The sequence below is a fragment of the Pelophylax lessonae genome (assembly GCF_965119305.1).
Source record: "Pelophylax lessonae genome assembly, chromosome: 10".
Taxonomy (NCBI): Eukaryota; Metazoa; Chordata; class Amphibia; order Anura; family Ranidae; genus Pelophylax; species Pelophylax lessonae.
In genome coordinates, this window is record NC_138777.1 from 232,258,162 (window position 1) to 232,283,064 (window position 24,903).

The 24,903-nt window shown below is 43.6% G+C and overlaps 1 protein-coding gene across 1 annotated transcript; it reads left to right on the forward strand.

Moving 5' to 3' along the window:
- The first annotated feature begins 238 nt into the window (after nt 1–238).
- LOC309565892 (NAD(P)H dehydrogenase [quinone] 1-like) lies at nt 239–24,503 on the forward strand. The gene is made up of 6 exons (XM_082270908.1): nt 239–317; nt 10,265–10,429; nt 17,323–17,453; nt 19,392–19,505; nt 21,342–21,443; nt 24,138–24,503. The coding sequence occupies exons 1-6, from the start codon at nt 311–313 to the stop codon at nt 24,438–24,440; spliced, it is 822 nt and encodes a 273-aa protein (XP_082127034.1). The 5' UTR covers nt 239–310; the 3' UTR covers nt 24,441–24,503.
- The last annotated feature ends 400 nt before the right edge of the window (nt 24,504–24,903 follow it).

Sequence of the window (24,903 nt, forward strand, 5' to 3'; positions counted from 1 at the left end):
TAGTATCCTATGCTGTCTGTTTATGTACTCTGAGCCTTCTGCCTGCTCTTTGCCTTGTGTCTTATCTCTGGGTGTGAACACAGAAGACATTTTTTTCTAGAATCCTGTAATAATATTGAACGGTTAAAGGAACCCGTCTAGTTGGTCGTTGCTCGTCCTATTATCTACCGATAAACCCAACGCTCCCTCACTTTCCACCTTGTCACGGTGAGAAGTGTTCTCAACATTTCCTATATAAAGCCGTCAGCCTTCATTTTCCCATTCTTTGGGTTTGCAGAGAGGACATCCTATAGACACCTGATAGGAAATCATGGCGGGTGAGTACCAGGCAGAATCTGCCATTATTTCTGTATGGCTGTGCAGAGATGAATTGCTGTAAGTACACACCTTCACTAATTGTATGATGTCTGAGATGTAGATGACTCGTGTGAGAGATGTAGGTGACTATGGATTTAGGCTGGTGCATTACAATCTATGTACAACTTCTATATAATCTCCTTTGAGGGCTCATTCACACTAGCCTTGCTGTTGGAAGAGCAATCCGAGCTCAGATCGCTCTTTGGAGAGCATTTAACTAGCAGTGGGGTGGCATTGTATCACCTCTTCACCGCCTGCTTTAACTCCTTAGACTAAGGTGACCCGATTTTTAAAATGAAATCCAGGGACATATTTTTTTTTGCCAAATGGCACAGGACTGCGTAATACACAGAGCGCTGGGCACAGGACTGCGTAATACACAGAGCGCTGGGTACAGGACTGCATAATACACAGAGTGCTGGGCACAGGACTGCATAATACACAGAGCGCTGGGCACAGCACTGCGTAATACAGAGAGCGCTGGGCACAGGACTGCGTAATACACAGATCGCTGGGCACAGGACTGCATAATACACAGAGCACTGGGCACAGGACTGCATAATACACAGAGCTCTGGGAACAGCACTACATAATACACAGAGAACTAGGTACAGGATTGCATAATACACAGAGCGCTGGGCACAGCACTACATAATACACAGAGAACTAGGTACAGGACTGCATAATACACAGAGCGCAGGGTACAGGACTGCATAACACACAGAAGCTGGGTACAGGACTGCATAATACAGAGAGCGCTGGGTACAGGACTGCATAATACACAGAGTGCTGGGTCCAGGACTACATAATACACAGAACACTGGGTACAGGACTACATAATACAGAGAGAGCTGGGTACAGGACTACATAATACACAGAGCACTGGGTACAGGACTACATAATACAGAGAGCGCTGGGCACAGGACTACATAATACACAGCGCGCTGGGCATAGGACTACATAATACACAGAGTGCTGGGCACAGGACTACATAATACACAGAGGGCTTGGCACAGGGCTACATAAAATACAGGAGGGTGTTAGGTCTCAGCCAGCATGGGATGCGCTGTCTACATTAATGCACCCCTGAATCCGGGGACAAAACTGGGGACAAATTTGGACCAGGGACAGTGTCCTCAATCCTGGAACCCGGGGATTTCTGGTCACCCTGTCTTGGACCCCGCACGTGTGTTGCATGTGATTGCAGGGTGCTTGCAGAGTGGACCCATTAACTTGAAAGTAACAGAGGGTACAGCTCCTGCCTGGGGCGCAATGCTTCACCAGGGCGTGTGTACACCCCCAACCGCTGCCTCAGTAGCTATAAGGGGAGCGGTTGGGGGATGGTTAAACTGAAGGTAGACCGCTGGGTTTTACCGCTCCCTTCTGCAAGTGTGAATAAGCCCTGAAAGTTGTTGGTACATCATGCAAAAGCTTGTCATACGTGCTACAATCTTACTGTATAATCTGCTTTAGATTCACCACCAAGTATGAATGATTGGATACTAATTGATTGGAGTGTCAGATAAGCCCCCATCATCATGCCTGGGCACACCCCAATCACCCTGGTCTGGATAGATTCCCCCTGCTGCTTGGCTGCAGAGAAAAGGACTGGGGAATCTCTGTCCTCAGTCCCTTTTTCTATCTCAAAAGTGAGACATCAGGGGTCTGTTTAGATCCCTGATATTTCACCAAAGCCCAAATATTTCACCAAATGGGGCTCCTAAAAAAAAAAAAAAAAAACTGTAAAAAGACAATAATAAAAAATGTTTGTAAAAATGAATAAAATTATAAAAAAGTAATAATAAAAAAATATAAAAAATAAACGACTGACACCAACCTCTGCCCCACTGACATCGTCCGCTGCTCTACCTATGGCCCCCATGTTAGTTTTGGGAACTCTAATGGTGCCCACTCACACTTCAATTTTATTATCCAATCCTTGTGCAATTTGATCAAAAGCATAAACAGTTGAATAGCTGCAACCTCCCAATTGATTTAAACTCCACTTCGGAATCGATCAAACTGAGTCGATCAGCCAGGGTAGAAAACTTTTCATCCTTTTGCTTCAATTGGCAGCACTGAGATTCTTTGCTATGAATATGATTCAGATGATGAGATTCCATGGTGGAAAATGAGAGGTGATCAAAAACGTACACAAGTTACATTTGTATCTTTACTATCGACCAAATTCCAGTTCCCCGAGCTTGGCCTATTGATCGATGGGTTGTCAACTATTGCTATTAGAAGAAAAATCGATAGTTTATCAAAGTGTCAGTGGCGGCCCATCCATTAGGGGCGCAGGGGTGCCACCCCCCCTATCCATGCATCCAGCCCCCTAATCTACTTGCAGGGCGCCGGACGCATGGATTCCAATAGGGGATTTTTTTTTTTTTTTAAGCACGTGATTAGAGCCAGAGACTCTAATAGGCTTCAGAAAAGGGTAGGCTCGGGGTGCAGAGCACTGCACCCTGAGCCCGCACAGTTATATGGCAACAGCGAATAAATATTCACTATTGTCACACTGACTCTCCTCCCAGCCAATCAGGAAGAGGGTTGCGAGACCCCTTTCCCGATTGGCCAAAAGGAGAAGCAATCTTACTGGCCGGTGGCCAGCAAGAGGGAGAAGACACCCGGCTGGAGGAGAAGCACAGCGGCACTCCTCGGCTCTTGACAGGAGGAAGGAGGAGGTAAGGAGACAGACCGTCCGGGGGGGGATGTGTTGCTTGCCTGTCCACCGATCGACCGACCGCATTGGTTTGCCGACCCCCCACCGAATTACCGAGCACCAGCCGCCACTGCAAAGTGTATATGGCCAATCAGAAAGGAGATTATACGGATACTTCGCCCTGAGTGCAGCTGGGCTTCCCCCGCAGCTACAGCTGTTAATTGGACCCCGCATCAGCCAAGGAGTTTTGTAGCTGGGTTGACAGAGCATGACACTAGTTTCCCATCAGGGCCGCTCCCCTTGTGATTGACAGCCAGCAGTGGGTGGATCCATAGGCAATAGACAGCTAGCTATTGTCTATAGCAGGGATATGCAAACTGTGGCCCTCCAGCTGTTGCAAAACTACAAGTCCCATCATGCCTCTGCCTCTGGGTGTCATGCTTGTGGCTGTCAGAGTCTTTCTATGCCTCATGGGAATTGTAGTTCTGCAACATCTGGAGGGCCACAGTTTGCATATCCCTGGATAGCATGGGGTCTCCAAACTTTCTAATTAGGGGGCGAGCTTACTGTCCTTCAGACTTTAGGGGCGCCTTTCGGAGTAGAAAAGGTCCCAACATCTTTGGTGTCCGTGGGAGACATTGTACCCCATCTTTGGTGTCCGTGGGAGACATTGTACCCCATCGTTGGTGTTAGTGGGAGGAATAGTGCCCCATTATTGGTGTCATTTGGCCCAATTGTTGGTGTCATTGGTAAAGAGTGCCAAGAGTTGGCACTCTTTACGTCTGGAGGAAAACAGATTTCATCCCCAAATACGGAAAGGTTTCTTCACAGTATGAGCTGTGAAAATGTGGAATAGACTCCCTCCAGAGGTGGTTCTGCCCAGCTCAGTAGATTGCTTTAAAAAGGCCTGGATTCTTTCCTAAATGTACATAATATAACTGGATAGTAATATTTATAGGTAAAGTTGATCCGGGGAATATCCGATTGCCTCTGGGGGGATCAGGAAGGCATTTTTTCCCCTGCTGTAGTAAATTGGATCATGCTTTGCTGTGTTTTTTTTGCCTTCCTCTGGATCAACTGCGAGTATAGGATTGTGTATATGGGATTGTATGGTCCCCCCACCTCCTTTTTTATTGCGCAAACTAAATGGACTTGTGTCTTTTTTCAACCTAACTATGTAACCATGTAACTATGTTACAATGTAATTATGCAACAATGTAACTATGTAGCCATGTAACTATGTAGCCATGTAACCATGTAACATGATCTCAGCTTATCACGTTTCTTCTCTTCTTTACTCTTTCTCATATCTTCTTTCCTATGTAATCTTATGTCCACTGAACTTTTATTGATTATTCAGCTTGATCAGCAGCATTGAAGAAAGGCAGTTGAGTCTGACTGAATACTATTGCATTAATATTTTAGAATTTTAGACTTTCCTAAAAAGCTGGACCAACCTTATTCATCACCCTTTGCATAATCTCTTCTGTAAGCTTTCTACATTGAACATCAGACGTGTGCTCGGTGTACATGATGTCTCGGTCAAATTCCATGGCCACTTTTATAGCACCAGGTCCATATACAGTGGGTACGGAAAGTATTCAGACCCCCTTAAATTTTTCACTCTTTGTTATATTGCAGCCATTTGCTAAATTCATTTAAGTTCATTCTTCTTCATCATGAATGTACACATAGCACCCCATACTGACAGAAAAACACAGAATTGTTGACATTGTTGCAGATTTATTAAAAAAGAAAAACTGAAATATCACATGGTCCTAAGTATTCAGACCCTTTGCTGTGACACTCATATATTTAACTCAGGTGCTTTCCATTTCTTCTGATCATCCTTGAGATGGTTCTACACCTTCATTTGAGTCCAGCTGTGTTTGATTATACTGATTGGACTTGATTAGGAAAGCCATACACCTGTCTATATAAGACCTTCCAGATCACAATGCATGTCAGAGCAAATGAGAATCATGAGGTCAAAGGAACTGCCTGAAGAGCTCAGAGACAGAATTGTGGCAAGACACAGATCTGGCCAAGGTTACAAAAAGATTTCTGCTGCACTTAAGGTTCCTAAGAGCACAGTGGCCTCCATAATCCTCAAATGGAAGACGTTTGGGATGACCAGAACCCTTCCTAGAGCTGGCCTTCTGGCCAAACTGAGCTATCGGGGGAGAAGAGCCTTGGTGAGAGAGGTAAAGAAGAACCCAAAGATCACTGTGGCTGAGCTCCAAAGATGCAGTCAGGAGATGGGAGAAGGTTGTAGAAAGTCAACCATCACTGCAGCCCTCCACCAGTCGGGGCTTTATGGCAGAGTGGCCCGACGGAAGCCTCTCCTCAGTGTAAGACACGTGAAAGCCCGCATGGAGTTTGCTAAAAAAACACCTGAAGGACTCCAAGATGGTGAGAAATAAGATTCTCTGGTCTGATGAGAACTTTTTGGCCTTAATTCTAAACGGTATGTGTGGAGAAAACCAGGCACTGCTCATCACCTGTCCAATACAGTCCCAACAGTGAAGCATGGTGGTGGCAGCATCATGCTGTGAGGGTGTTTTTCAGCTGCAGGGACAGGACGACTGGTTGCAATCGAGGGAAAGATGAATGCGGCCAAGTACAGGGATATCCTGGACAAAAACCTTCTCCAGAGTGCTCTGGACCTCAGACTGGGCCGAAGGTTTACCTTCCAACAAGACAATGACCCTAAGCACACAGCTAAAATAACGAAGGAGTGGCTTCACAACAACTCCGTGACTGTTCTTGAATGGCCCAGCCAGAGCCCTGACTTAAACCCAATTGAGCATCTCTGGAGAGACCTAAAAATGGCTGTCCACCAACGTTTACCATCCAACCTGACAGAACTGGAGAGGATCTGCAAGGAGGAATGGCAGAGGATCCCCAAATCCAGGTGTGAAAGACTTGTTGCATCTTTCCCAAAAATACTCCTGGCTGTATTAGATCAAAAGGGGGCTTCTACTAAATACTGAGCAAAGGGTCTGAATACTTAGGACCATGTGATATTTCAGTTTTTCTTTTTTAATAAATCTGCAACAATGTCAACAATTCTGTGTTTTTCTGTCAGTATGGGGTGCTATGTGTACATTCATGAGGAAGAAGAATGAACTTAAATGATTTTAGCAAATGGCTGCAATATAACAAAGAGTGAAAAATTTAAGGGGGTCTGAATACTTTCCGTATCCACTGTACATTACACAATATTTAAAGCGGTAATAAACCCCAAAGCAAACATTTATTATTTTGCAGCTTACCAATTCTTAGATGTGACGGCTGCATTAGTTTCCTTTTTTAAGCTTTCTTTCCTTTATTTTCACCTGGTGATCCAGCCAGCAAGTCTGTTGTTTTTCAACAGACCGAGCTGTCTTGCAGCCGTAGCAATTAAAGGGTTCAGACAAATTATTTACCACTGAAAGGGGTGCTTACAAATGATCCACTTTTATTCATGTAAAAAACTTTATCCCAAAATAGAAGAAACTGTTTACTGTAAGTCCCCATTCACACCTCAGCCTTTTGTAGCTGTAAGCTCCAAAACGCTGGAGGAGAAAAAAAATCTACTATGGGGTTGGTTCACATCTCCACTATAAGTCGACTGACGCCAAATGCCTGAAGCTCAAAAACATTTTGGAGCTTTTTTGTAGCTCAAAGTGGGCAGATTTGTGCATTTTTGGCGTGTTCTTATTGTTGCAGAGTGTGATCACTGGGTGCAGCGGAGTCCATTCAGATCAGACATTGTGGAGTAAACAGGAACTGGCTTCTTTATTGGAACATAACACAGAAATCAAAGATGTCACCTCATTGTAATAAGAACAACAGAACAGGAAGAGATAACCAACAAGTTCAGTACAGTGTACAGGATATTACAACACATCATAGAAATGCATAGCATATCACTGAGCATTAGCGACATCTAGTGTCCTATTTGTGAACTGCAGTTAATCTGCTAAACTGAAGTTGTATCTCCAACACTTATTCCCACAGAAATGAATGGAAACGCGCGTTTCTGTGCCCATTTGCGCGCTTGGTCGCATGTTTTTGCACGATTTCTGCTCAAATAAAAAAGAAAAAAGTAATTATTTATGCATTAATAAATGTAAAATACATTCACAAATAACTAAAAATCATCATAAATAAATATTAACCGCTTGCCGACCGCCGCAAGTACATATACTACGGCGGTCAGCCCCGTGCAGGCAAAGTGACGTACCGGTACGTCACTAGCCTGCGAGCCAATAGGGAGCTTGCTCACTGGGATCCCCGCGCGTGTGACCGGCGGACCCGATGATCGCAATCGTCGGTTACAGAGGGAGAAAGGCAGGCGGCTGATGTAAAAAAAAGCTTTCTGTCATTCTCCCTTGTGTAAGTGCAGAGAACATACGATCCTGCTATGTAGGATTGTAGATCTCTGCTGTTACATGAAAAGCCACATCCCTGCACAGTAAGAAACACGCCCCTAGGGACACACTTAACCCCTCCTTCCCCAATAAAGTTAACCCCTTCACTGCCAGTGTCATTTTTACAGTAACAGTGCATATGTATAGCACTGATTACTGTAGTAATGTCACTGGTACCCCCAAAAGTGTCAAAAATGTCAGTCAAGGGTCCGATCTGTCCGCCGCAATGTCGCAGTCCCGCAAAAAAAATCGCAGATCGCCGCCATTACTCGTTGAAAAAAAAACAATAAAAATGAAAAAAATCTTTCCCTTAGTTAGTTAACGCAATAACTTTTGCGCAAACCAATCCAAATACGCTTATTGGGATTTTTTTTACCAAACATATGTAGCAGAAAACAAATTGGCCCAAAATGTAAAAAAATTTAGATTTTTACATTTTTTTGGGGAGGAATTTCATATAAAGAAATTTGAAAAATATTGTTATTTTTGCAAAATTGTCGCTCTTTTTTTGTGTATAGCGCAAAAAGTAAAAATCGCAGAGGTGATCAAATACCACCAAAAGAAAGCTCTGTTTGTGGGGAAAAAAAAGACGTCAATTTCATTTGGGTACAGCGTCGCACGACCACGCAATTGTCCGTTAAAGTCACGCAGTGCCGAATCGCAAAATACCCCCTGGTCAGGAAGGGGGTAAAATCTTCCGGGGCTTAAGTGGTTAAATAAATACAATAAATGAATAGTATGTAATAATAAATAAATAAAACTAAATATATAATAACCCCTAACCTTAAAACAAATATTTATTTATAATTATTTTTATTTATATAGGTGTATTTAGTTTATATTTATTTATTAATTTATTATTATTATTATTATTATTATTATTATATTAGTAGTAGTAGTATTAGCGCCGGTTCACACTGGCGCGACGCTACTTTCAGGGGCGACCTCCGAGATCGCGGTGCGAGCAGCGCGCCGCGACCTCGGAGCGGCCGCCACAGACTTCATAACATTGAAGTCTATGGCGGTCGCCTCCTGGTCGCCCCAAAGAAGCTCCGGACCCTTTTTCTAGGTCGGAGCGACTTGTGTCGCTCCTATTAGAACGGGTCCGTAGCTTCCCTATGGGAGGCGACCTGCGGCGACCTGTGAGGCGACCAGGTCGCCTCACAGGTCGCCCTAGTGTGAACCGGGGCTTAGCACCCTAACCCCAAAAAAATAATAATAATAATAATATAGAATAGCCCTGGGGGTATTCTAATACAGAAGGTGTGTTACTGACCAGATCAGCAGGTGAAAACAGAAGGTCAAAAATATTTTGCTACGCCTGCATGAAAACGCTAAAATGAATTTTGTTTTATGTTTTTCAAATGCTTTTTATTGAAAAGTTTCAAACGTTTACAAAACACTCATAAAAGAAAAGAAAAAGAAAAAAAGAAAGTATACATAGAATATCAGATCATAGAGGACCACCAGTCTAATGTCTGAGAGATCCCACAGATAGGTGAGAGACATAGCAGCGGAAACAGGAATATCCCAAATTATAATCAGTGAATTGCAGTAAGAACAGTTGTGGTAAGTCTTTTGAATGAATTTTAGTGCACACAAACCCTATATAATACCCAATTTTTGGTAAAAAATAAAAGATGGAGTTGCATCAAGTAAATAGATACCAAACATGTCAAGACTCAAAATTACGCGCGCCCATAAAATAGCAAACAACTTTGGCACAATTTTTTTTTATAGGTGATGCTTTAGCCACTTGCCGACCGCCGCACGACTACGTATATAGTGCGGCAGTCAGCCCCCTACAGGCAAAGTGACGTATGGGTACGTTGCTCGCCCACGAGCCTGTAGGGAGCGAGCGTGCACCGCCCGGCGGCGCGCTCCCACCCCCCGCTCGTTCCCTGCCTAGCCAGCACGTGTGACCGGCGGCTCCGATGTCCACCGGTCACTCGCAATCTCCCTCAGGAGAGGGAGGCTGGGACGACAGCCAAATCAATCAAAATACGCTTATTGTGATTTTTTTTTTAACAAAAATATGTAGCAGAAAACAAATTGGCCTAAAATGTTAAAAATCTTGATTTATACATTTTTTTGGGGAATGTTATATATCAGAATGTAAAAAATATTGTTTTTTTTTTTTTTTTTCAAAATTGTCCCTCTTTTTTTCAAAAATTAAAAATACCACCAAAAGAAAACTCTATTTGTGGGGGGGAAAAAAGGGCATCAATTTATTTTGGGTACAGCGTCGCATGACCACGCAATTGTCCGTTAAAGTAACGCAGTGCCGAATCGCAAAATATAGCCTGGTCAGGAAGGGGGTAAAATCTTCCGGTCTTAAAGCGGTTAAAAATACGCTCATTGAGAATTTTTTTGTCAAAGACATGTAGCTAAATACATTTTAGCCTAAATATAGGACAAAAATTGAATATATTGGATATTTTTTAACTGTCAAAGTATAAAATGTCAATTTTTTCGCAAAATTTTCGCTCTTTTTTTATTAAAATCGCAAAAAATGAAAAGGGCAGAGGTGATGAAATACCACCAAAAGAAAGCTCTGTTTGTGGAGGAAAAAAAGGCGTAAATTTCGTTTGGGTACGGCGTTGCATGACCGTGCAATTGTCAGTTAAAGTCGCGCAGTGCAGAGTTGCAAAAAAGTGACCTGGACGTAAAGCAGGAAAATCCTCCGGTCCTAAAGTGGTTAAGCTGCCTGTGGAAGGTGCCATGTAAGCAGGTGACCATACTGTCCAGACAGTCAAGACTTCTAAAGAGTTATGTCAATGTATGAAGCCACATTTGAAATAGAACTATTCTGTCCATCTATTCCCAGGTAAAACGGCGCTGATTGTTTTAGCTCACCAGGAGCGCACTTCTTTTAATTACGCCATGAAGGAGGCGGCAGCGAGCGCCCTGAAGAAGAAAGGATGGAAAGTGATTGAGTCTGATCTCTATGCCTTAAAATTCAATCCCGTCTCATCACAGGATGATATTAAAGGTAATTTATTCCACATTGGAAAAAAAATCTACTGCTTTATAATATTATTGATTATATTATATGTGTAGGAAAGTGAGGGCGCATTTCCATCGTCGGCCACTGGTGGGCACTGTGTGGCGATGTTGTGCCGATGCATTGTAAACATCATACTGGTTACTTTTTTCAACTTCATTGTAGTTTCACAAAGTGGCAGTACATTCCTCTTTAGGCTTTGTTTACACGGGGTGGGGCTGAGGTTTTGAAACTAATGGACTTTCCCAGAGGAAAACCACATTCCCCATGTTTTGCTATTCAAGAAAAATCCCCCATCCTGCTCCTCTAGAAAGTCAAACTATTGTTTTTAAAATGAAAAATGTTTGTAGCACCCTCCTAGTATAGAGTAGGATCCCATGTAAATTTAGTTAGCTTCTCTGTAATCAGTGGAGTAGGAGTTGATTATCTAGGGCTGCTCAGTGTTTCACATGCTGCTGCTCTGCAACTTCCCCCTGCCTTCTAGAGGATTCTAGAAGTCTAGAAGTATAGTGGGAGGAAGAACAGAGCGGGCAGTTTGAATATTTATGGAACTCTAGCCAATCCCTAGGGAGGTGTGCCCAGAAGATGGTGAGAGAACCCATAAATTGTTGGAGATATAACAGCTTTCAGCTTAGCAGATTAACTGCAGTTCACAAATAGGACACTAGATGTCGCTAATGCTCAGTGATATGCTATGCATTTCTATGATGTGTTGTAATTTCCTGTACACTGTACTGAACTTGTTGGTTATCTCTTCCTGTCTGTTGTTCCTATTACAATGAGGTGACATCTTTGATTTCTGTGTTGTGTTCCAATAAAGAAGCCAGTTCCTGTTTAGTCCACAATGTCTGATCTGAATGGACTCACCCAGTGGTCACACTCTGCAACAGGTTATGGGCCCAGGATCCGGATAAAGATCGACATAAAGAAGGTTTCCAGTGACATCTCCTATAGACAAGTAAGACTGTTTATATATAAAGGAGGGAAAAATGGCCGGAAACTCAGAACTTAAACTCTCAGTGGCCAAGCTGAACAATGACAATTATCAGCTATGGAAGTTTAAAGTGGAAATGCTATTATCTAGAGATGACTTGTGGGAGGTTACCATTACAGAGAGGCCACAGGACAATAATCAGGACTGGGACAAGAAAAACAGATAGGCACGGGCCACCATAAGCTTACTAGTAGAGGATGATCAGCTCATACATATACTCCATGAGGACACAGCGAAAGGCATGTGGGATGTGCTGAATAGACTGCCACAAAGATCCAGTTTAAACAGCAAGCTGTTTCTACTGCGGAAACTTTACAAAATGAGACTTAGCAGAGAACAGGACATGCAGGAGCACATAAACGCAATGCTTGAAGTGATTGCGCAACTCAGATCAATCGGGGAGAATATAACAGACAGCCACGCAGCAGCCATGTTGTTATGCAGTTTGCCCGATACATATACTGCACTGATCAATGCACTGGAGACACGTCCTGAGACAGATCTGACGCTAGCATTTGTAAAACCCAGGCTCATAGATGAGTATCAGAGAAGAAAGGAATTAGTGCATGACTCCACAGAAATCGACACCAGAACCGCTCTTAAAGCTACAGAAGCAAGGTTACACAGGAAAGAGACCAGAGTGTGTTTCAGATGTCACAAACAGGGACACATAAAGAAAGACTGTACTATATGGAAACTAGAGCAAATAAGACAGCGTCCCTCTTATGCTAAACAAAAGGTCAAAGCCACAATCAATTAACCATGTGAAGGAAACTGGAATGCCACATTTAAAGTGACAGGCAACAATAAATGTCAAGGCTGGTGCATCGATTCTGGGGCAACCAGTCACATGACAAGTGATAGAAGTTTTTTCACAGAACTTGATCTGAACAACAAAGAAACTATTTATCTTGCAGATGGAAGCAAAATACATGCAGAAGGATATGGGCATGGAACCCTTGTATGCCCTGATGATGCGGGACACAATCTAGCCATACCAGTGAAAGATGTGCTTTATGTTCCTAATCTAGAAGGAGGACTCTTATCTGTGAAGTGTCTAACAGCCAGAGGACTCACTCTAACATTCCAAGGTGACAAGTGTTCAATCCTAAACGGCAACCAGACAGTAGCAAGTGCCAAGCTGGATGATCATCTATATCACCTCGACATAGTGAAGGAAAAGGTGAGACTATGTACACACAAGCACAATGACTGTATACATATATGGCACAGACGTCTAGGTCACAGACACCCAGAATGCATACAGGAACTACAGAGGAGGAATCTGACAAGGGATCTAACAATATCGCCTTGTCCAGTTACTGTTAAGTGTGAATGTTGCATTAAATCCAAAGCTACAAGAGCAACACTTCCTAAAGTCAGTCAGAAGAGAGCTTCAAGACCACTTGACTTAGTTCACAGTGACGTGTGTGGTCCCCTAAACCCACCTACACCTGGAGGCAAAAGGTAAATAGTGACTTTCATAGACGACTATTCAAGATACACAGTCACCTACCTAATACAACACAAGAGTGAAGTTTTTGACAAATTACAAGACTATATAATAAAGACCAGTAACAAGTTTCAGAGGAAGCCTCTCATACTTCGGAGTGACAATGGAGGTGAATTCACAGGATATAAGATACAAGAGTACTTAAAACAGAATGGAATAGAACATCAAAAGACAGTCCCGTAATACACCAGAACAAAATGGAGTAGCTGAAAGAAAGAACAGAACTCTGACTGAAATGATCAGATGTATGCTGACAGACTCTGGACTACCACAAAAATACTGGGGTGAAGCAGCTATGACAGCTACATATTTGCAGAACAGACTTCTTTCCAGAACAATAGAGAAAACGCCATATGAACTTTGGCACAATGAGAAGCCAAATGTAAAACACCTAAGAGTTTTTGGATGCAAAGCATTTATCTACATACCTGGAGAAAAGCGCACCAAACTCCAAAACAGAGCATTTGAAGGTATCTTCGTTGGATATAGTGACAATGTCAAAGGTTACAGAATCCTTGATCCCAAAACAGACAAGGTTACCGTTAGCAACAGCATAACTTTTGTTGAAGATTTCAGAGACAATGTAATGACAACAGTAGAAGCAAGAATAGAAGGGAAAACTGACATTGACCAGCCTATCTCTGTAACTTCTGAACAAACAGTTGAAGTGAGTGCAGACTCTACCAGTACTGAAGAGCAGACACAAGAAGGCTCAGACACAAAACCGAGACGTTCAACAAGAGAAAACAAAGGTAAACCACCTGTACGTCTCTCATACAAAGCAAGTACTGCCAGTATCAACTAACCTGCAACCTGGGAAGAAATATCTCAGCTTTCAGAACAAGAAGCAAGTAAATGGATAAAGGCTGCTGATGAAGAGATAAAATCCATGCATGACACTAAAACATGGACACTTACAGAACTACCACCCGGAAGGAAAGCCATAGGCTGTAAATGGACTTTTAAAGTGAAATACAATGCAGATGGCACAATTGAGCGATACAAAGCAAGGCTAGTAGCCAAGGGCTATTCTCAAAAATACGGAGAGGACTATGACGAGACATTTGCACTAGTTGTCAAGCACACTACAATAAGGACTTTACTGACAATAGCCGTCACAAGGAAAATGCAAGTGAAACATTTTGATGTGAAAACCGCGTTTCTACATGGCGAGCTAACAGAAGAAATTTACAAGGAACAGCCGCCAGGGTTCAAAGATGAACAAAGGCCAGACCTAGTTTGCAAACTTCGCAGGAGTATATATGGTCTAAAGCAAGCAGCCAGAGCGTGGAATATAAAAATAAATGAAGTGCTTACACATCAAAACTTTCTGAGGAGTAAAGCAGACCCCTGCTTATACACAAAGAAATTGGGAGACAGATGGGTCTGTATGCTTATTTATGTGGATGATATCCTGATTTGCTTTGAGCAAGAAGGGGATGAAGCAGAAATCCTAGAAAAACAAAATCAGAACTTCAACACCAAAGATCTTGGCAACATAAAGAATTACCTTGGCATCCAGATCGAGAGAGAGGAAGATGGCAGCTTTCTTCTGAACCAAAGACACAAAATACAAGAAATAATTGAAACATTTGGAATGGAAGACGCCAAACCAGTAAAGTCTCCTATGGAAACCAACTACCTAAAGGAGATAAATTGCCAAGATAACCCATTACCTACTAGTACTCAATACAGGAAGGCAATAGGGAAATTGCTATATCTTACCACTGCTACAAGACCGGACATTGCAGCAACTGTTGGAATCCTATGCAGAAAGGTTTCAATGCCAAGTCAAAAGGACTGGAATGCTGTAAAGCGAATCATTCACTATCTTAAAGGGACTTTGCACTACAAGTTAAAGTTACCAGCAAGTGATGAAAGCACCTTAACAGGATATGTGGATGCTGACTGGGCAGGAGACACCAGCGACAGGAAATCTACCAGTGGATACTTATTTTTTCTGTCAGGAGGTGCCATCAGTTGGACTAGTAAAAAGCAACTCTCTGTTTCACTGTCGTCTACTGAAGCAGAATACGTTGCTGCAGCGCAAGCAAGCCAAGAAGTTACATGGCTGAGACAGCTATTAACAGATTTGGGTCAACCACAGTTGGGACCAACAGAAATCTATGAGGACAATCAAGGATGCCTTGCACTTGCACACATGGAAGGAGTTAATTCAAGAACCAAGCACATTGATGTGAAGTTCTACTTTCTTAGGGATCTTCAAGAGCAAGGTCTTCTTGAGTTACTTTATTGCCCAACCGAGGATATGATATCCTTACAAAGCCTCTGACCGCTGAAAGACACTCAAGGCTTACAAAGAAGATGGGTTTAATAGACTAAGCCTTAGCTGTTGAGAAGGGGTGTTGGAGATACAACAGCTTTCAGCTTAGCAGATTAACTGCAGTTCACAAATAGGACACTAGATGTCGCTAATGCTCAGTGATATGCTATGCATTTCTATGATGTGTTGTAATTTCCTGTACACTGTACTGAACTTGTTGGTTATCTCTTCCTGTCTGTTGTTCTTATTACAATGAGGTGACATCTTTGATTTCTGTGTTATGTTCCAATAAAGAAGCCAGTTCCTGTTTACTCCACAATGTCTGATCCGAATGGACTCCGCTGCACCCAGTGATCACACTCTGCAACATAAATAGTGTGAGGCCTGAGCAGCAGCAGTGTTCCTGGGTCCAGTCTTGCTGGAGGGGACCCCTGTGCAGGGGCTCTGCCCCTGGGGCATCTTTCTGGAAAGATCTGTAGGAAGAAGACACTGAGGTCCCAGTTATGTATAGCTGGGGAAGGCTATTCACAACTGAATTTCAAGGATTGAATTGTGTCTGGAGAAGCTCACTGGAGGGAGGCATGAGGAAGTGGGTGGGAAAGAGTCCAGCTGTCCTATGGTGGTGTGAGCCTACATCTCCCTCTCTAGAAAGAGCCTGGTGGATATTGGCAGTAGGCAACCGATGATCCTCTGGCTAAATAAATATTTTTAAACAAAAGAGGGGTTCATGATACTCAAAAACCAACAATAGTAGGACAGACTTTTATCAAAAATCTTTATAGTTGCAGGCATACAATAAAGACCCAAACCCAGGTCTTTCTTACAATGTCCCAGGAGCTGTCGGATACCCTTCCTCCACAGGTAGATACTCAGTGAGGGAGACAAAAGATCCTTCTCCAGACCAGGACTTCAGGACAAGGCCCTCCTAGAAATTATCCTTTAGCAATCAAACACAGGCCCTCAGCCCAGCACCCACTGAGGCCCAGACTGCAGTTCCTTTCTCAGTGTAGCTGCCTCCCAGGGGCAGCAGCCCCAGGAGAACCGCAACCCTTCTAGCAGAGAGGGAACACTTTGGAAAGGCCTCCCAATCACCTCCCCAGCCCCTTTCTGGACACCTTCTTCCAGGGATTGGCTGGGGCATGAAGATATATTTATACTGTTCATTTGACTCTCCCTGCTCTAAGTTCTGGAAGTTCCTCTCAGAAATAAGTGAGAGAGAAATCAAAAATGCAGCTAGAAAACCCTGACTAGAGGACAGAATTCTAGCATTAATCCTTATAGTAGCAGGCATACATTAAAGTCCCAAACTCAGGTCTTACTCACAATGTCCCAGGAGCTGCCTGATACCCAGCCTCCACAGGGAGATCCTCAGTGAGGGAGATAAGAGACCCTTCTCCAGACCATGACTTCAGGACAGTGCCCTCCAGCCAATTATTCTTTAGCATTAATTTCTAGTCCCTCAAGCCAATACCTGCTGAGGCCCAATATCAATTCTTCAGACCACTCTAGCTGCCTCCTAGGAGCAGTAGCCCCTGGAACCCTTCTAGCACAGAAAGAACACACTGGAAAGGCCTCCCAAACAGCTATTACCCCCCCAGCCACCTTCTGCATGCCACCTTCCAGAGACTTGCTGGGGCATGATAAATATTCCTACTGGTCATTTGACTCTCCCTGCCCTAAGTTCTGGAAGCTTCTCCCAGAAACAAGTGAGAGAAATCAAACGCCCAGCTAGGAAAGCCTGACCAGACAAAAAAACAAGAGATCACTTCCTAACTGGTTACAGTGAGGCCAAATCTAAATTTAGACTAACAATCTAACTAGAGGAGGGTGCTACATCTAAAAAAAAAAAAAACGTGGCACAGAGGGCTTGGGGGTGATGTTTGGATGGAAGATTTAAAGAAAACAGAACATAATTATTTTTTGCTTTATTGCTGATGGGAATACATTGTCGAAGATGACATGGCCCCAAATGTCCGGGGGTGGATAGAAGAGGGAAACAACCCAGAATAAATCATCAGAGGTTCTAGGCCAAGGGATGGTCTTATAGACCTTCTATAGACCTGATTGTAACCTTTTCATTATTTCCGCAGGTAAACCTAAGGATCCAAAACATTTCAAATATGGAGCAGAGACTGCAGAAGCGTATAAGGAAGGCCGTCTTGCCGAAGACATTGTTGAAGAACAGAAAAAGATTGAAAAGGCAGACCTTATAATTTTCCAGGTATGTCTATTGAAGTATGTCTATAATGTAGTGCTACCTCCATAGGATGGGATACTCCAAAAACAAGAACTATGTACAACCTGAGGACTTAGGTATTCTTTCAGGACAAGCTATAGTCCGTGCTTGTAGCAGACATTAGACTTCAGCTTTAAAGTAGTAGTAGTAGTTAACTGTGACCTCTTTTCTTAGAACCAAAAGAGCAGAGTCCCTTTAAGTAGCAGATTAGATGGGACAAAGCTCTTCAGGACACCAGCCGTTGTCCCCTTTACTAGACCCATAGCTGACTCCCTAGCACCAGAGGGGTGGCAGAAGCGCAAAAGTCCCCAGGACACAAGGCCCAACGACAGCTGGTTGCCTCCTTCCAATTTCTGAGGGACTCCGGTAATACCAGACTAGATCTTCAGTGGACAACCCCCCTTTCTTTCTAGCGCCAGGGTCTTGGCATCCCAGGCCCTCAGGTCACCCACCTGAGGTCTCACGACGGCAGACATAGCAACAGCATGCCCACCAGGCTGGACTAATCTTTTCCAGGAAAAGACCTCAAGCTCAGTGTGCTCCCAGCATACCATCAAACCCTGCCTCTCTGGGATAGGCCAGGGCTGTATCTATAATCATGATGCCATCTGCATAGTTCCACACCTATCATCCAGAAACTTCTCAAGCTTTCTAGATGCAGAGAGAGCTATCAGACTGGCAGCAGCTGAACACACTGAGCAGACCCTAACTAGCAGAAGACAGCTACACTGAGTACAGCGAGCAAACTATGCTTTTACCTAACAAGCAATCACAGCCACACTGGCTACAGGGTGGCAATAAAATCAACCTATCAAAACAGTTAGAACCCCTGTCAGGTTATTGTTGGTACATACATATTCTCCAGCACACCATGGATCTTGCAAGAGCAGTCCAAAAGCTTTTTATTATAGAGAAGATCACATCAGAAACAGTGCAACGATTCAGAGCCACGCAGTACCCCTTCTTCAGGCATGTTGTCTATGCCCCTGAAGAGCAGATTCACCCTCTCTGTTCTGGCGACCGTTATCACAGCGATAGGAAATCCAAAAATGTCACATTTGTACCTGAAACAAGAATAGAGGAGAAAGCTTGTTCTGGTGACAACTAAGTGGGGATTTCCCTCACTTTGAGGAATTTCCTCCCACTTCCTGTTGTGTATCTGGGACAGGAAGTAAAGGAAAATCTCCCCCATTGGACAACCAAAAAGTAAAAAAACCTGAAAGGGATAGGCAAAATTGTTGGGAAGTCTAAAGCTGGCCATACACTAGTAAAATTGTGTCCAAAATAGTTCATTTTAAGAACGTTGTTATATTTTCTACTGGTTAGTGGGGGTCAAATTGAAATTTGTTTTCGACCGCAGTGGCGAGAAAATTCAAAGGAGTAGGATGGAAATTATTTCTTGAATGGATAAATTTCTAATGACGTAGGTGGTTCTCATTTTCAAAAGCTGAATGTAAAAAGCAAATTAACAACATTCGTCAAGTCATCGGATGTACTGAGAATTTATTACACAAATGTTTGTATGATTGTCGTTCGCAAATCTAGTAATTTATGGCCAGATTTAGGAAGTTTGACAGTACTGCTTCATGCTGCATGTTGGCTTTGGTCTCCTGAAATCCAAGCTTCTCTGTAATACATTTACCAACCCACACCTAACTCCCCCTATTAGTTAATATTGGTTAGTCAGGCTGCCCATCAAAGTAATAATGGGCAGATTGGTAGTGTGCAAGAGACAACGACAGAAACATGTACCCAATGCTACCCCATATATTCGATTATCATCGTCTTTTATCTTTCTGTAGATGTTTGTTTGGGGTTTGTCATGTGTATTAGTTTAGTATTTGGTGTACATTGTTATGTAATATAATAATGCTTTATATGTAGAGGATAATGATAATAAAAGCTATGTGTTATGTATTACAGTTTCCCCTGTATTGGTTCGGGATGCCCGCTATAATGAAAGGATGGCTTGAGCGAGTGTTTACTATGGGATTTGCCTATAGTTCTCAGACCATGTACTCTGAAGGACCATTCAAGGTAAGAAATAAACATGGACCATTACAACAAATAGGGGGCAGGGTGGGACAGGGAGTGGTCCTGGCGGCCTTTTTGGGGGGTAGGTGGTGCTTCTGGCATCAGTTGCAGAAGGTCAGTGCAGGGGAAGGATTCTCCCTCACGCCGGCCCTAAGTGTAGCCCGGTTGGGATAGGGGGCTCGGTTAGTATTGGGGAATGGGGAATTGCTTGTCATAGCAGCAGGCAGAGGTCGATGGGTTTTGAAGGCAGGGGATGGTTACGTTCTTTGGAGAACGATGGGTTCTTCGGTATGGGTGTACCTGCCCTCTTAAGTATCAGAAGTGATGTGTTTTGGATTGGTTGGCTGTATCGGCTGGAGTATTGATTAACAATTGTCCCCGAGCCGGTGTAGTTGCGGCTGGGAGCCGTGGAAATGTGAGTGGGTGCCAGATACAGCCAGTTGGTCATTCAAGGGGTGCCTTCAAAATCCTAAGACCTGGTGGAAGGCAGACAGTTACATCAAGCTGTTAGGTTATGTTATGTGAATATTATGTTATGAAAAACTGAAAATGTTATTGTTAAAGCGGAGTTCCACCTAAAACAAAAAAAAATACATAAAAATACCCCCGGGACAGTCAGGGCTAGTGCATTCCACAATGGATAGCCTCTGTACTGTCCCGGGTCGCACTTACCTTTTAGAAGAAATACTTACCTTGAAAATTTCTTCTCCAGCGCCGCCATCTCAGGTGTGGGCAGCTGAAGCCAGCGCGATCCTCTTCTGCGTCCTCTTCTGTCCTCTTCGGTCCCACGATGCACTGCACCGGCCCCGCCGTCACTTCCGGGGCTGCAGAGTCATCCCTTCACAGCTTCTGGGCATGCCCAGAAGCTGTTTAGCAAGGAATGACGGCGCCTGCACCGGAACTGACGTCGGGGCCGGTGCAGGTGCATTGATTCCTGGGAGCAATGACTTTCAGCTCCCAGGAATCATTGCAAGCCAGAAAGTGACGAATCGCCATGGCCGCCGAGGGAGGAAGAGGAAGTAAGGTAAGTATATTATCTTCTAAAACAAGGTAAGTAAGAAAAAAAAAAAATTGCGATTATCCATTTGTTTTTCAGGTGACCCGGAGCAAGAAGATGGACCGAAGTTACATTTTAAGGTGGAACTCCACTTTAATTACTATTGTTGAATAAGGAAAGGCTGCTATGGCCATTTAAACCCAAACAAAGGTGTGGTGTTTAATTATTGCTTTGTGGGGTAAAGTTATATAAGGGAGGTGTTGGGTTTTAAAAGGGGGCACCATGGCAGCAGCGGTATGGGCATCAAGAAAAAAATATGAGTGCCCTTGGATCTTCTCTTGTTCATGTAAGTTTTTTTATTCAGGCTTGGCTATATTCCATCAGTCCACCCTATGCTCTTTTGTTGATGTCCAAAACTAGTCCTATTATATTTGAACAAGTCTTGGAGGTTTGATTCTGGTGATATGTGGCCAGCTTTAGATGTGAGAAAGAGATGTACACCGCTCAGGCAGTTTGGAACTTCACAGCCAGCCTTGGGTGCAGGACCTCGGATCGCCACAGCAGACAGGACACAAGAGAAATGGCCGCACACCAGGCAAAAGCTCACCTTTCATCCTGAGCTATTGCCTGGTGTGCGGCCATTTCTCTTGTATCCAGCTTTAGATGTGGTAATTTCACAAAGAGAAAGGGACCTGGACAATGCAACACAACATGATGTGAATGGAAGCTTCATGTTTTATATGACACAGGTGACCCCTCTATGAAGGATCTGAAACAGAGGATAGTGGACTCGGGGTTACCCTAAGATTTGGTTTTCATTTTTTTTCATGTATTCATTACAGAATAAGAAAGCTTTATTTTCCTTCACAACTGGCTGCCCACAATCAATGTTCACATCTTCAGGATTGAATGGAGACATAAATGTCACTCTATGGCCACTCCAGGTAAGGAATTGCCTTTTTTTTGTTATAAATAGGAATAATATTAATAATCAGGGTTTTTTTCTCAGGAAATAGGTGCAGGAACTCCCCCCCCCCCCTTCTGAGTCACTCTTCCTTTCTACTCCCTACCCACCTCCGAGCACCCTTGGATCCACCTCCCACCCACCTCCCAGTACCACCCCTTTTAGAGAATACAGAACCAAGTATCATTTTGTGCTACTAACTGAATTGCACAGAATTTGTTAATGATAACAAGAAAAACAGGAAAATAGATCCCCTGCAGTGTGCAACAATAGACCCCACCCCAGCAACAGTAGACCCCCCCCCCCATAATGATAGACCTCACCCCAGCAACAATAGCTCTCCCACACAACAATCGATCCCTCCCTGCAACAATGAACCCCCTGCAACAAAATACCACCCCAGCAACAATAGATCCTAGCAGCAACAACGGATCTCCCAGCAGCCAGGAGCCAGCAACAATAGATCTCTCCCTTAACAGAATATCCCTCCCAGCAACAATTGACCCCCTACTACCGTAGCAACAGTAGACCTACCCAGAAACAATAGACCTCCACGCAAAAATAGATCCCCACTGGCAACAATAGATTCCCCAGCATGAAGGAAAGAAACATCTGTTGCTCTAGGTGATATGAGTGAGTCTGATGGTACCTCCACATGAGTGCTAGCCCTGGCTCACCTCCGTGAACAATATCAAGATAAGAAGAAACGGCCACGCATAGGTGTGCGCAGCCTTTTGCATTAGGGTGTGCACTCCAAAGCTAAAACCCACATGCCTTTCTCTACAGCCTCAGGTGCATGGGGCAGTGAATAAATGGGAAGTGCTCTGTGCTGAGCCACTTCCTGTCCACTCACAGACTGAGGCATAGTAAACACAGTTTACTATTCTTCAGTTAGGAATAGACACAATGAGTGAGTATGTTCACTGTGTTCATTGAGAAAAGGAAGGGGCCGGTAAATTACATATTTACTAGCCCCTTCCCCCTCTCTCCATCCTGACACATCCCCCACAGTAGCTGGGGGGAGAGGATAAGAGGGAAGCTAGCAGCACTGCAGGGTGGGGGGCAAACACTGGGGGGGGGGAGCCTGGGCAGTAGGGGGAACCAGCACCGCATGCAGTGATTAGAGTGTGCCCAGGCACACCTGGCACACCCCCTGCGCACACCTATGCGGCCACGCGTCACTGGAGTTCTAAATACCTTTATTGTGATTTCCAAGGTAGCACAACAAAACACCAACCTGTCCAGGTAGATAGATCAGCAAGCATCAATAGACCCTCCGGCACACCCCAGCGCTCTTTACCCTTTTGCCATTACATACATTCAGTGCTGGAGGTTCCGGATCAGCGTTTCCCCACATTCATGCTAAAAAAAAAGCCCTGATAATAACCCATCCTGAAGTCCCATCCTGTCCAGGGTTGGCGATGTATTGAAGGATTTGGGTTCTGTGGCTGATTAGAGATTGGCTCAATCTAATTTTCCACACTTGCCAATATAATCTTACAACGATTAATGGAAAATGGCAACATTGTAAATGCAAAAATGTCTGATATTGACACCAATCAGATACATCAGTCAGAGTCCTTTTCCAGCTTGAAAATTATTCTCCATAAAAGGTCTATTTTTTTCCAGTTCACAACTGCCCCGTAGCAAATTTACTGCTACAGGACGGGCGCTCTGTGCAGAATCATGTGTGCAGTATCTCACAAAAGTGAGTACACCCCTCACATTTTTGTAAATATTTTATTATATCTTTTCATGTGACAACACTGAAGAAATGACACTTTGTGGTATCCCTGATGAAGTCAATACACTATATCGTCAAAAGTATTGGGACGCCTGCCTTTACATGCACACGAACTTTAATGGCATCCCAGTCCGAAGGATTCCATAATGAGTTGGCCCACCCTTTGCAGCTATAACAGCTTCAAATCTTTTTGGAAGGCTGTCCACAAGGTTTAGGAGTGTGTCTATGAGAATGTTTGACCATTCTTCCAGAAGCGCATTTATGAGGTCAGGCACTGAGGCACTGATATTGGACGAGAAGGCTTGGCTCGCAGTCTCCGCTCTAATTTATCCCAAAGGTGTTCTATTGGGTTGAGGTCAGGACTCTGTGAAGGCCAGTCATGTTCCTCCACCCCAAACTCACTCACCCATGTCTTTATGGACCTTTATGGACTGATAGAACACCTTTGGTATGAATTAGAGCAAAGACTGCAAGCCAGGCCTCACAATATGGGCTTCTAGAAGAATGGTCAACATTACCATGGACACACTCCTAAACCTTGTGGACAGCCTTCCCAGAAGAGTTGAAGCTGTTATAGCTGCAAATGGTGGGCCAACTCAGTATTGAGCCTGATGGACTAAAACTGGGATGCCATTAAAGTTCATGTGCATGTAAATGTAGGCGTCCCAATACTTTTGACAATACCTCTTCATCAGGGTAGTAGTTTATAATTTATTATACCTTAGAAAGATATAATGTACCAGTCCACCATCTTCAGGAACAGGCACATAGGTTGAGATGCATTATAGTTGGGTCAATTTATGGAGTTACATCTGACCACTGTTCTATGCAGCAGGAATAACAATAGGCACTCTCAAATTTCATGCATCACATCTTCATGACCCAACGATTATTGCTATAACTCACCATGATATCTCATTCTATCTGCAGAACGGTATTCTAAATTTCTGTGGCTTTAAAGTCTTGGAGCCTCAAATCTCATACGCCGTGGCTCACTTGCCCCAGGAGGTCCGTGTGGAGATACTGAAGAACTGGGAGAAGCGGCTGGAGACTATCTGGGATGAAAAATCCATCAAATTCCTTTCACTTCAAGACTATGAACGCCTTTCTAGTGAATTTGATTTTTCAATGAAGAAAGATGTGAAGGAGTCACTGTCTGAGTCCAAGTATGGTCCAACGGTGGGACAGAACCTGGGGATGCCTCTACCGCCTGACAGCCAGGTGAAAGCATAATGCTCCAGGCTGTAAAAAGACCTTATTATGGCACACCCAGGGGATGCAGTACAGTGCCACCAGTGGGACTCAGGTGACAGTACAAAGCTGTGACTATGAGCCTAATTCACTAAACCAAGGCGTAGAAATGCTCACTTCACATTAAACTACTCCCAGCTAGAGTAATTATCACCTCAACTAGGTGAACCTGCAAATGTAAAATCACAATAAGATGCAATAGTGAATTCCGATTAGAGTATACCAATTTGCGGTTGCGTTTTTCATAAATGGAAATTCCTCTATTCTGAATCAGTATTACAGAGCAATGTCAGCTATTATGGTTTCATTAATTTGTTATGTATCTTATGTGTTTTAACCTTTAGATTTAATATTAGCAGACTACAGAATTTTCTAAGTATCAACATTCATTCTTTATTCATCCTAAACTTTCAGGCATGTCTAATTGTACTCAGCACATTGGTAT